This window comes from Ursus maritimus, unplaced genomic scaffold, assembly GCF_017311325.1.
Source record: "Ursus maritimus isolate PB19 unplaced genomic scaffold, ASM1731132v1 scaffold_15, whole genome shotgun sequence".
In the NCBI taxonomy this organism is placed as follows: Eukaryota; Metazoa; Chordata; class Mammalia; order Carnivora; family Ursidae; genus Ursus; species Ursus maritimus.
Genome location: NW_024423897.1, coordinates 6,176,334 through 6,190,531, shown reverse-complemented (window position 1 = coordinate 6,190,531; position 14,198 = coordinate 6,176,334). Strand labels below are relative to the sequence as shown.

The 14,198-nt window shown below is 41.2% G+C and overlaps 1 protein-coding gene across 5 annotated transcripts in view; it reads left to right on the top strand.

The window, feature by feature from the left end:
• The window catches only part of DOCK2 (dedicator of cytokinesis 2), a 407,128-nt gene that overhangs the window by 148,602 nt on the left and 244,328 nt on the right, over positions 1 to 14,198 (top strand). For all 5 annotated transcript variants that reach the window (XM_040630309.1, XM_040630312.1, XM_040630308.1 and 2 more), the window contains one exon: positions 1,191 to 1,339. In XM_040630309.1, coding sequence (XP_040486243.1) covers positions 1,191 to 1,339 — 149 coding nt within the window. The remainder of the gene's footprint in view (positions 1 to 1,190; positions 1,340 to 14,198) is intronic.

The following is a 14,198-nucleotide window of genomic DNA, read 5'->3' as shown; positions in this document are numbered from 1 at the left end:
AATCTAGTGGGTGAGAACCTTATCTTATTGCTATATTTCTGGAAAGACAGTGCCCTCCTCATCAAAGATGTTCAATACCTGTTTGTTGTATTGAATTAAAATGAAATCTTGGTGTATAGGATTTACATCTCAGCTCTAGAAGCTGAGTGGACGGGTGGAGGGAGCTTGAAAAATTTGGGGAATTTTTTGTTTGTTTGTTTCTTGGAAGTTTTGTCATTTTCAAGAGAAATACAGAAACAAAGCTGTGTAGGATTTCAGAAATTTCCTGAGATGGGAATGCTAAGAGAGATATTATTTTTTTGCAAAAATTTTAATTTATTTAAAATAAAAACCATTGTGCACAAGGGTGCAAGTGAAAGATTGTTCACTTTTGTACTGTTTGTGCCAGTGAAAATGTTCATCACTAGGGCTATAACTAAATAAAGAAATATATCCATAATAGAGAATACATTACAATAGCTACAAATAATTAAGTTGATCCCTATGTGTAACAACATAGAAGGTGCTCCAAGAAGGTGAGTGTTCCAATAGATGAGTGAAGAAAAATCAAGGTACAAAATCAAGGTACAAAACAAGATACAGCATAATCCCATATTATGAAAAGGACACAAAAACAGAACGACACTATATGTTTTATACTGATACATATGTGAAACTATAAAACGATCATGAAGGTTTATCATCACAGTATACTACATCTCACTTAAGTGGAGGCCAAATCAAAATGATACTACATATTTTATACTGGTACATTTTTATATGCATATACATACGTAAGTTTTATATGTATATATATACGTATATATACACACATATAAATATATATATATGCATATACAGTTTTTTACACACATATGTATGGAATAAAAGAACTGGTTTCCTCTGGGGAGTGAGTGTTGGGGGAAGGACTGGAATTGTGAATGATGTTCCAGGGAAGTCTTAACCTAATCTTTAATATTTAAATTTTTTTACAAGGAGAATATATTCATGAATTATTTACTTAATGAAAAATTATCTAGAAAGAAAGGAAAGAAAGAAAGAAAGATAGAAAGAAAGAAAGAAAGAGAAAGAAAGAAAGAAAGAAAGAAAGAAAGAAAGAAAGAAAGAAAGAAAGAAAGAAAAGAAGGAAAGAAAGGAAAGGAACTACACAACGAAGATGCTCAAATGCCTCTGAACTGCCTTCTTTCCAGAATGCCGGGACATTCTTCTTCCTGTCATCACCAAAGAACTGAAGGAGCTGCTGGAACAGAAGGATGAGATGCAACACCAGGTCCAGGAGAAGAAGTACTGTGTCGAACTACTCAACAGCATTTTGGAGGTGCTCAGCTGTCAAGATGCGGTGAGTCCTCATGATGATGTAGAAGTCCTGGACTCAGACTAGCACTGAGCTGATTAAGCTCTAAAATATTGATGCTGATGAATAGCAGTTGAAGTCTAAAGATAAAAGTCAATGGCTTGCTCAGTGGGCCTACTTTTCCAGTGACTAACCCCCATGGCTGTGAAAGATGGCTTGGGGATTGGAGTTAAGCATGTAGCATTATGTCACCATATTTCTTATTGGACAGGATTTTTCAGGGTGTAGGTATGGACATACTGCAGCCTTTTTAGATGACTTGTCCATTTACTAAAACCCTTGTTTGCAGAGGCAGAAGGGAGAATTTCCTATGCCTACAGTCAAGAAAACCCTCTTATCTGTTTTCTTAGCTGATTTACTTTGATTTTGTTTCTTTAGTTATCTCCTGAAATGGTGAAAACGGTTAAGGCTCTTTCTGGCTGAGCAGATTGCTCAGGCCTAGACTCTAGAAACAGGGTGAAGAGTGGGATGGTGGTAGGGAGGTGGCTATGGCAGTGGAGCCAATGTATATTTGGTAGACATCATTCAGAGATTAGGCAGGAATGGCACCAAAGGGAAAATTTCAGGGGAATAAGTAGAGGGTTTCTAAAAGGGCAGAGTCTGCAGAAGAGAGCAAGGGAAGTAGATTGGTGGTAACAGTAAAGATGTAGAATTCTTAAGATTTGGAAGAGAAGGGTAAGTGTTCTTGATTTAACTCAGGTTCATTTGGCAACCTCACCTTGTCTTTGAGTAATGTCCAAGAGTACTCTGCTCCTAGATGGGCTGATTTCAGAGGACTGGGTAGACTTAAATAACCAAGTATTTTGTAAGTATTTATATAAGCATTCCCCCCCCCCGTCTCCTCCCAAGAAAATGCTCAAAGAAGGGCTTTCTGGATAAACTATATCTATGATTGGCTATCATTAGAAAACACTGCAGAGCATTCATTTTATTCCTTTACTGCTTGTATCCCCTAATCAACGATTGTTATCAACTTCCTTATGTGTCTTGTCCTTGCCATTTTTGCCATCCTAATTAAGCTTCTTATCCCATTACTAGGTGAATGCAGTAGCTTGATTCATTTGTTCATTCATTCATTCATAAATATATACGATACATCAGCTATGTGCCTGGCATTGAGGACACACAAGCCTGGTCTTTTTCCTTAAGGAAATCTATACAGATTATATGAATAAGCAATTGCAACATAACATAATGGGTAAAATCTCATGAATGCACACAAGATGTATTGGAGCTTCTCAGAGTCCATCTGAGAAACAAACGGAGGGCTTCAGAGGGGAGGGGGTGGGGGAATGAGATAGGCTGGTGATGGGTATTAAGGAGGGCACGTATTGCATGGTGCACTGGGTGTTATACGCAACTAATGAATCATAGAACTTTACATCAAAAACCAGGGATGTACTGTATGGTGACTAACAGAATATAATAAAAAAAACATTAAAAAAAAGATGTATTGGAGCTACAAAGATTTTGAGTGTGTGTGTGTCTGTGTGTCTGTATGTGTGAGTGTATGTGTATGTATTTTTGTCAAGGAAGTCTTCGCAAAGGAACTAAAGCTGGGTGTTCAGGGTGAATAATTAATGATCACAGCTACTACTTCATTTGCTGTTTTCTAGGCACTGTGCTAAATGCCATCCGTGTTTTCTCTTTGCTCACTCTGATTGGTGCTAAGGATTATTATTACCATTTTAAAGATGAAAACCTGAAATTCATAGACTTAACATTCAAGACCAGACAGCAAATAAATGACAGGGTCAAAATTCAAACCCAGGTCAGTCAGACTCCAAAGTCTGCATAATCATGGGCATTAGAGATGCAAGAGCATGGTCTTTTCTCCTCTCATTTTCTTCCTATCCTCTCCCTTTTCCTTGGGGGAGATGGAGAATAATACCCAAAAGCTTGGATAATCAAGATTCACTCTATGATGTTGTCATGATGATGGTGGTGTTTTCATAAGTGCATTCACCAGCCAGCTGCTGAACTGGTTCCAATCTTTGAAATTTGGTCTTTTACAAAAATATTAAGGGAGAGTTTGGGCTTATTCTCACTTGTAGTGTAGGAACATGAGAGTTGGCTCCTCATTTCTCCAGAAACATCCTAAAGAATGTTGCCTTTTCCTGTTGAAAAGAATTTACAGTATTTCTTATAGTTCAGTAATCCTCATATCCCTTTTCATGCAGAAAAAAATCCTGGATTTGTTGGGATACGCCAGTGGATCCCAGTTTGAGGAACACACTTATAATGGGTTAACCATTTCCCTGATTTGGGTAGAAGGTTCACGTCACGGTTCATTTGTTAAGCTGCAGTGCTCAGGCTCTGTGCATCCCATGCGAGTGGTCTCCTAGAGTTCTGTTCTGATGGGTTGTCATCATTTTCACACTGGGTAACATCAGACACTGGTGAGAAGAGCCTGCTATCTCGCACACCCCTGGGTACTGGGGGCTTCAAAGTCGAGCAGTGAGTGGGAAGCTCTGAGCTCCCCTTGGAGGATTGTGGCATTTGGACTTGAGGTGTGTGGGAGGTGTGGTGTCACTCTTTACTGTCTCTGAGTGCATTGCTTTTAGAATGACTTCTGACTGTGGGGCTCAGCCCACCCCTTTCCTAGGGTGAGAAACTGTCTTTGCTGGATGAGTGATTAAATACTATTATTACCGTTGGGTTTGGTATAAGAGCCTGATGCTCTTGGTTTGGTGAGCTTCACAGCCAACCTCTTCAGCTCATGAAGATGGAAATCTCTCTTCTTCTCAAAAGGTTTTTCTTCCATGAAGGAGACTCATTCAGTAGCCGTTATTACTTTGAACCCAACTGACAATCAAAAATCCCAAAGTGTCTCATCTAAACCTTTCTTGCTCCGGTATATAGCAGTTTTCTACTCCGGCTGCACATTTATATCACCTGAGGAGGTTTTTTTAAAGCAGCCATATCAAAGCTCTAGCCCCAGGTATTCTGATTTAATTGATCTGGGATTGGTAGGGCCATTACAATGACAATTTTACCAGGTGGTGATAATAGGCAGCCAGGGCAGAGGACCACAGCTCTAGTGCAGAAAGTCTTAAACTTGAGCATGGATCAATGTGACCTGGAGAAGCTGTTAAAATAGGTTTCTGATCATTATGTTTGGAGGATGGGACCTGATCATTTATTTTTCTGAGTTCCCAGGTGATGTGCATGCTCTTGGGCCGAGGACTACACTTTAATAACCATCACTCTAATGCGACCTAATTTTTTTTTTTTATCTTCAGTATTCACTGGAAATGGAAGACTGGTTGGACTCATCCTCAGTCCTTTACCTTCTTAATTAAAGAGCCCTTTCCAATCTATAAAACCTAGCATCTTCTAATATGGCATTTAATAAACCATAAAATGGCAAAATCTTCAAGCACATTCATTTGTACTCATAAATTCATTGTCATGCAGTAGTGTGGACATGGCCTGTACAAATATCTGACTTTGAAAATCCATACCAACAGGCATGCTATTTGGTTTCTGCAGGCACCGACTTCTTAAAATTGGAAATTTGGAGGAAAAATAAAAAAATCCTCCCAGGATAAATGTCCTGGATTTTTCTTCTGGTTGTTTGGATCTTCTCTGCTGATAACAGCATAGCCATTCCCTTTTAGTGACACTTTGTTGGCCCCATGGAAAAGCCTGTCTGCCCACCCAACTATAGGTTATATCCACCTGCAGGAACCATTGCTCAGGGATAGAACCACACGTGCAAATCTAGAAATTGTAGTATAGCATGCCAAGCTTTCTTTTGGGGGGCATTTTGTGTTTGGGGGATGGGAAAGGATGCTTGTCTTCAACTGATTGTCACTATTTTGGTAATTACAGCCCAGCACAGCAGGTGTGTCTTGAGGAAGCTCTGTTTTCCTGTTATTACCTTATTCATTGTAACCCTGGTGGCATATGACTCAGGGGATGATGTCCGCCTTAGCCTGGGTGTTGATATTTTTTTCATGATAGTGTTAAATTCTCTCCCCCAGCTTGCTTGAGTTGCCCTTGGCACATGAAAGGGACAGGCTCAGGTGAAGGATGAAAGACCTGACTTCTGCCTCTGTTAACTCCTTTCTCCCCTTTCCAGAGCAAGGTTAGTTGTCAACTCCAGTTACTTTGAAAGGCTGTTTCATGCTGGCTTCGTTCTGTGCCTTGCCGGCTGCTGAGTAACTCCTAAGATTTAATTTTGCGCCAAACCCAGAGGGAGTGTTTTTTTTTCCCCCCATCTCTTAAAACAGGCTTTTTGTTTTTATGTTTCATTCCTCTAACAGAAAGAAGAGTCATCATTTTGCACCCTGCTTAGCAATGATAAAGTATGTAAAGATGACTCCTAAGTCAGAACAGGAGATGTGTTGGTTATACCTGCCTCATGGAGGTAGTGAATGCCCAGAATCAGCTTTTTTTGTTTTTTTTTTTAACCCTTTGAGCCCATTGACTAAATCTAGGGGGTGGTTAACCAATGCACACTATTAGTTCATGAATAGTTTGGGATTTCTGGTATTTTTGTTTATCAGCTTAGATGCTGGTAGGGAAGGCTTTTGCTCATGCATTTTCTCCTGCCTGGAATGTCCTCAATTCCCATTCTTTCTATGCATGTAAAATCCTAAATGCCTTTTAAGTTCAGCTCAGACAATACTTCCTTTCTAAAGTCTTCTCAATTCCGTGCCCTCACCCTCTCCCCTCCACTGTAAACCCCCACACCGAATCAAGACTTCCTTCTCTGTGTCTTCATAACTGTGTATTTGGACTGATTTTATAGCACTAACTGCTTGGTATTACACTTCCCTGTGTGTGGCTCCTGCCAGGCTTTGAGCTCTGAAGCTCAGACAGCAAGCCCTTGCTCCCCTGGCTTTGCAGAACTCACACTCTCAGCCTCGCCTCTTGCCAATTCCACCTTCGCTCTCCATCCTCCTGCTTGACTAGAGTTCTTTCAACACCCCTCTTCCCCAGCCCCCCTCTTGTGTCCCAGGAGCAGCTTTTGCCTGCGCTGTTATGGCATCTGTGTTGTCATCCTCTGTGGGCTTCTCTGCCTGTGGGACTGGGAATGCTGTGAGGACAGAGACCAACTTTACAACAGCTCGACCCTTCCCTGCCCACCTCCCTCACAATGCCCGCTCACAAAGCTATCTGTTGTAGGAATGAATACATGAATGAATATGACTTGCCCAAATCAATGGTGGAACCTGATTTCTCCCTCAGGTCTTCTGCCCCGAGTGCTAGGAGGGTGTTCTCCTTTCTCTTTTTGCATTTCTTGGATGTCAGGTGCAGGGGTTGAATGAATCACCCTCAGTTTATGACACATTACCATCATCGGTATGTGCAAGGCCTTCCCTTGTTGTTTTTTGTTTGTTTTTTTGTGTGTATGTGTTTCTTACCTTTTATCTCCATCTCTTTTTCCCATTCTCTTAACTCCTCCACTTGCTATCGGTGAGTTGTCTGATGTGTTGAATATGCATGTGTGATTTAACACACGTTTACATACATATATGCACAGACACTCATACCCCTCCTATAAAGAGGGTCAGACATTGACACAAAAGGGAAATAGCATCAGCAGCTCCATTAGGGTTCCGACGGGTGGGAAAGGACAATGGTAGGCACAGGGAGCAGTCTAGACTAGAGGGCATTCTTGTGTCAGCACTGCTCCTGACCTGCCACATGGGAAAGAAATCTGTAGTTGGGTGTCTTCTTCTGAAGCACAGCCCCTATGGCCACCCTAGTTCTGGGCTCTCTGATAATCCCAGGCAGCCTGCTTGATGTAGGGTAAAAGGGAGGCCGCTGCTGCCTCTTTGAATTACCATTTAATTCCCAGGAATCAATACCACCATGCAGAAGCAGCAGGGTTTTCTTCTAACCTATATGCTCCCTCATATTTCAAACAAAAGGCAGGGAGACAAGGCTTGCAAAAATTCTCTTGTCTGTGGTGCGTACCAAACAGAGAGCCGCTAATTAAGCCCCCAGATTAAAGCTGAAATAGATGAGACTCCTCTACCTTCTGTGATGTCCAAAAGCATTCTCTTTTCACCCTTTGCTCTTCCTTTGCTTCCATGGTGTTAAATGTGCCCTTTCTAGGCCATTAGAATAACGTTTGATGTCACAGATGGTGGCATATGATACACGTTCTTTCCCTGCACACTAGCCTATAAAATGCTCTCTCATGCATCACAATTGTTTGTTTCTGGCAACCACATGGGAAGGTAGGTTTTACTCTCCCCATTTTACCAGTGAGGAGGCCTAGCCTCAGACAGAGGCCAGCTGGCACTCCTGACAAGGTCAGAGAGTCAGTAAAAGGCAGAGCCTGAAGGGAATCCCCCATCTCACTCTCAATGCAACAACCTCTCACACACATTGCCTTCTGCCTCTTCACGTATACACTTCACCATTTGAGAGCACTTTCTCCAGCTTCATTTCCCTGGTAGAGGTGAGAGCACAGGCTTTGGGGTCAGGCGACATTCATGTATCCATCACACAAATACTTTCAGAGCTGTTATCACGTGCAATATTCTCTGTGCTGAGGCTACAGTGATGAGCAGAGCTGGGGACACATCTTGATCTGCTTCCTATTAGTGTGGGAACCTTGGGAAGTCATGCCCTCTTTCTGTAAAATGTGGATGCTATTTCTCCAGGTATGTTGGGATTACAGTAAACAAGAACATCTGTGAGAACACGCAGCACTGTACCTGGGATATAATCCATACTCAGTACACGTGACTTTTTTTCTTGCCTCTCTGTTCCCCTTCCCTCCTATGCTCCTTCCAATTGTTCCAGGCCTATAATTTTTTAAAGAACAGTAAAGGGCGAAGTGGCCTCCTGGGAGAATGGTAAATAGGTACTGAGCCTGGGGAGAACTCTGTTCCCTGTTAGCACTGAAAATAGCCCTTGAGGCAGGCCTGGTGGCAGCCAGATGCTCTGGAGCCCTCGCAGTCTCCACAGGAGACTTGCCAAGAAGCCGCAGATGCTGCTGCTGGAGCAGAGCCGTTCCCTGCAGGGCATCTGGGCCTCATATGGGTTCCTGAAGGGTCTGGAGAAAAGTGTCATCCTGCCTTTTCGGGGCCTTCTTTGGGGTGTTCCAGAATTTCCCTTGTAATAGCTACTGTGTGGGTTGGTGTGCTGGAGCTGGCTCACACCAGCTCATGAGAATCAAGTGTTAAATTTTTGGGAATCGTGTGAGTTATTTGTTAAATAACTGCCATTATTAAAAATTTATATAAATATCTATAATTAAATAAGCTATATTAAAATCAAACATAATAAATAGATATTCAAAACATATCACTTCCTAATTATCTTACTAAACTTTATTCTTATCTGTATGTTTGAGGTTATTTACATCTGTTGTGTGTCTATGACAGAAATACTATTTAACCCTCTTCTGCTGCTGTCCGTCTCTTCCCGACTCTGTTCAGTGATGTCAATCATGAAGGGAGTCCTCATACTACAGAACTGGCAAGCACTGTATACGCAGGCCTCTGTTTTTGTCTTCCTGGAGAGCCAGTTGATAAACACATACCAACACCCCACTGCCTGGGACTCAACAGAATTGCCAAAAACAATAAAAACCCCAAAGCACAGGGGAGCTGCTGCTGCACTTCTCTTCTCCCCAGCAGCCCTGGATCTGCTGTCTACAAGTTGTCGTGGTCAAAGAGAGGATGCTCCAGGGATGCAGTGATTTTAAGACAAACTAAACACTCAACCCAGAGCAGAGATATAGAAATATGTTCCATTTCCAATGGCAATTCTTTTCAACTGGTAATGATTTCTTCCCTAGTCGTGCTGAGTGTTTACATAGGTCAGTGAGAAAGAGCCCTGATTCCTGCATCGGTGAGGGGCGGGGTGAGGATTCAGGTGCCGTAGGCTTGCTGTACCTCAACCGGGTGTCTAATCTCACAGCTGTGGGAAAGGCACATTTGACAGGAGACTGCTATCTTTCACCTCGGTAGGTTTTGGTCTTTGGGACTTAAATAGGGCTTAGAGATGATTAATGTTCATTTTTGATTAGGCAAACACTGCAGTCGTCATTGTCACAAGGAAGAACCATCAACAGGGACTAAAAGTGATGGGCAAAAGTGTGATGAGAAACAGAGTATTTGCATAATCTCAGAGTATTTCCCCAATTATCCACTTTTTAATGACACAGGAACAGATAGTAACTTTGCAGTAGAGGAACCTGAGTGCCACCCCCTTCACCAAGTGATGAAAGGAGCATCACCAGAAAGGACACATATCAGCATCATCAGCCTCCTGATAAGATGTACTGAAAAGGACACCACCACTTATGTGGGGGATCTTGCCAAAAATGCATAGCCTCACTCTAATAACGAGAACGCATTCAACAAACCCCGACTGAGGGATGTTCTAAGCAATAGCAGACTAGTACTCTTCAGAAGTTCAGGTCTCCAAAGAAGAAGCACTGCCACAGATGGGAGGGGACTTAAGAAACATGATGACTAAATTCAGTGTGGGATCCTGAATTGGACCATGAACTGAAAAATGGACATTAGAAGGAATACTGGCAAAATTAAAATAATGTCTATGGTTTAGTTAACAGGACTGTACCAATGTGAATTTTCTGGTTCAGTAATTGTGCTCTGGTCATGTTGACATTAAGATTTTAACATTAAGGGAAGCTAGATGAAGGATACATAGGAACTTTCTGTATTATTTTTGCAACTTATCCATAAAGCTAACACTATTGCAAAAAATAAATAAATAAAAGCTTATCTTTGAAGTATTTAAGGAGTGGCTGCTCGCTTACAAAGTATGCATTTTGAAGATGAGCAGTTCTCTAAAGCATACCTATTGCAATGTGAAGGGATGCTGATAGATAAGGGGTTTTCTCTGCTTTATCAGAGAGGGTAATAAAATCTGCAGACAAATGACTGGCCTAACCAGAGAATTCCACCCTATTAACTGCCTCAGTCTGTCAGGAGGCAAATGTAACCTCCCACCGAATGAGCAGTTGACTAAACCAATGTTAGCATGCAGGAACCCAGGACTTAGCCTAGGGACTGGAAATGTGGAAGAGCATAAAAGCCTGCTGTGGTCTCAAGGATCTTGCAGGCTATACCATTTCACTTGGGCCATTTGACAGCCCTGTCCATGCAATAATTCCTAGGCCAACATGTGGGGCTTGAATGTCACTTGATCTTTACTTGGCAGACTTGGAAAGTGAGTGGTTTGGCATAACTTAACAGATGGTCCCTGTGTCGTTTATTCTCAGAGAATCCACCTGGAAAATTAGAAGACAGCTTTTGTTGATGGTTGACTAGAACTCTCTCCAATAAAATTAATAATCCAACACGTTCTGTTCCATCAATACCAACTAGAAATACTTCTTGAGATGTTCTTCAATATTCCTTTATCTACCGTGACCAAAGTTTAAAGGAGTTTGCCTACAGCCAAATCCATGATGGCCTCTCCTCATTTGCTCTGTCTGTCCTCTGTCCCTCAGCCACGTGGACTGCCTCTCAGGGTCAGGACAAGGGTGAAAGAAATGAGGCACTTGTCTGGGATGGCAACAAAGTGTAAGAGGGCACCAAAAATTCAGTAAGCAAGAAAAATATTATATCAATGCAATATTTTTAAAAAAATCAACGTTTTGATATTTTGTTCATCATGGATTTTTTGAATTAGCTTTTATTTTTTAAAAATATGGCATTAAATTTCATTTGTATCTATTTTTGATGCCCCTTAAATTTTGCCCGTTGGGCAAGTGCCCCAATTGCCTTACTTTCTCATCCAGTCATGGCTCCTTGTAGTGCCTTTCATTGACACCAAATGACCACAATAAGAAAGCTGGGCTCTGACCCATGAATGAGCAAGTGTAACAGCATGCAGGAGTGGAGAAGTTATCTTTTCGCTCACCATGAAAGACTGTGGAGGGGCTCTGGAAGATTTCTGTCTGCAGGGAACCTTTGCATAAAAGCACAAGTTGAAAGGAACAGCCATTTACAGTAAACCTTCACTGGGCCAGCCACTTGCTTTCCAGAAAGCATTTCTTGCATAATGTCTGAATTAAATCCCCCTTCACAGTTGGGAGGCATGAGTTAAAAGCCCGCTAGGCAGCAGAAAAATATAGCTGTGCTTGGTCCAGGTTACAGTTACTGAGGGAACCATAACTTTGATTTGTTCAACTGGTGTAAATGTAAATCCTTAAGTGAAATGTGTTAAGCGAGGAAGAAAGTGCTCTGTGTTTGAAGATGTTTTTGATCTACACCTCTGTCTATAGCACCTCAAATGTCATATACAAACTGGGGGCAGCAGCTAGGTGACTGAACAAGGGAAGTTTTCAGAAAACAATCGAGGAGTTCTAGAACGGACATTTTCTCAGGGAGATTTCAGACAACATTCGTGTTAGAGATAAACGCAATTGATTTAGCAGCCCCGATTAGAAAATAAAATGTTTAATTTCCGCACAGTTCCTCCAAGCAACACAACATGCTAAAGTTATCTTTGACTCTCCATCTATTACATTTTCTTCTACCTGGAATCCAAACTCAGCTTAGCTTTTCTCTTCAACCACATTTCCTACTATTTTCAGCCTGCATTCTGCATTCTGGTAAGACCAAGTTCTGGGTCTTCCTCCAGGCCTTCATGTTCTTTCCTCTTTGTCCTTTAGCTGTTTCCTCTATCTGGGATGAACTCTTTTTCTTCCTTTTACTTGTCTAGTTGTTCAGTTGGTGGTTCTCAGCCTGAATCTAGTTCACAGATATATTTTGTTTGGCTTGCCAAATTATTTAATAAAAGCCACAGACCCACGACTTCCTGTCGTTTCTAGATGACTGGCTTCTCATGTTTATGTTATCTGCCTCACCCTATGAGCATCTGAATTGTGGACTTCTGAGAGCCAAACCTTGCCTTTCCTAATAGACCCAACCCAATTTCCTCTTCCATTAAGAAATCATCACAGGTTCTTCTTGCCCTGCCTTAGTCACTTTCTCTGCTGCATTCTGATAACTTTTGGCTTTACTGTAGAATTTAGCCCTTAATTATGTGCAGTTTTACATTTGTTCTTATCATGTTATGCTTGTCTGGTTTACATTGAAGGAGGACTCGCTCTTTTTTTGTTATTTCTCTCTTTAACAAATGCATTGTCTTTCTTTTTCACAGTGCACTAAACATTAACTGAGTACCCACTCTTTGTCAGGCACCATTCTAGGCATTGCAGATGCCAAAGTGATTAAGACAAAATGCTCTTTCATTCAGAACTACCTCTAAGACCTTATTCCCCGATACTCCCCAACATTGGCCTCAATGGTCTATTCATTATTTCATAGCCCACCTTGTCTTATGCCTTTCTCCATGATGAACAGTCCTCCCACTACCATGATGAATTCTCCCCAAATATCCAAATCATAGCTGTCTTTTGAAGCTGGGGTCAACTTCTCTGATCTCTGACCCACCTAGCCATTCCACAGTCCTATGTCCTCCCCAGTCTCTTGAAATTTTGACATAGCATACCATTTACTGGAATAACGCTTATACGGATATGTGATATCTGGTTTACAGATTCTCCAAGGATAGGGTTGATCCAGTTTTATATTTCTTCTATATTTCTACACTTTCTGGGCATAGTGCCGAATTCCAAGCAGATACTCAATAATTAATCTTTGTGGTTTGATTGATCCTCCCATCTCAATTGCTCTACTTTCTAGAAATATATGCTGATGCTGATTTTATTTTTTATACTCAGCAGAAGCTAATGAGAAAGGTAAATCTGTTGCTGTTGCATTAAAACATCATATAAAAAGCAGGTACCAACTTTGAGTATGGTTGTGCGCCCAAATTTGAGCATTGTTGCACTCCTGAATCAGTTTAGAATTCAACATGCATTTTCCCACAGAAATAATGCACAAGAATAATGGTGGTCACATTCCCAGACCAGTATGTGTAAGCATGTTTAACCTATAGTGTAACTGAATTCTGAGACAGAGTAGAGGCCCACATTTACATGTTCTCATTGCGTGAATATTTTACAAACACTGTAGGCACTTTACCTTACCTGAGACTCACCACACTTCGCTTACCTTTAAGGGGTCTGTTTTCTCATCTAGACCATAAGCCCCATGGATGCAAAGACTGTATCTGTCTTGTTCACTGCCATATCCTCATGCAGCACCTGGCACAGATTGGGCAGTCAAAAATATCGGTTAATTTTCATTGAGTTAAATTCTAGTTGAAAGATTATGAGGACATACAGATGTGGATTCAGATTCCCCAATTTACCACTAGCCAGCCGTGTGTTCTTGGAGAAGTTACATGGCCTCTCTCAGCTTTAGTTTACCTCTCCCTAATATTTTGTTGGTCATTACTACCATGCTGATACCTGCTATGTGTTTCTTTCTTTTTTTTTTTCATTTTGCCACAGTATATTCTCTCAAAAAAGTTTTGATTAATTAATGATATCTGCTTTTTGTGCTGTATTGGTTTAGGCAGTGGTGATGGGAAAGCTGATATTTGGTATCAAAGCATTTCAACAGCTTTTGAGAACATAGGAGTTCTATTTCCAGCCCTAGTTCTGACATTCTGTGATCTGAGGCAGGTCACTCAAATATATCTGTGAAAAAGTGGTGATAGATTTCAGTGATTTTCAAGCTTTTCCTCCTAAGTATCTCTAACTTCAGATGAGTGAATAGAAGAAACTCTGTGTTCCAGGGGTGGAACCCAAAGGTAGAATTTACTTGAATTCAATCTTGTATTTTATCTTAATTATTCATGTGTACTTTATATTCTAATTCATGATAGAACCATGTTTCAAATATATTGCTGTTACCTGTGAGTCACACATTTATGAATGCCTGCTTTAAGCCAAACACTGTCAGACACCTTATATACAGAAGTCAATTTT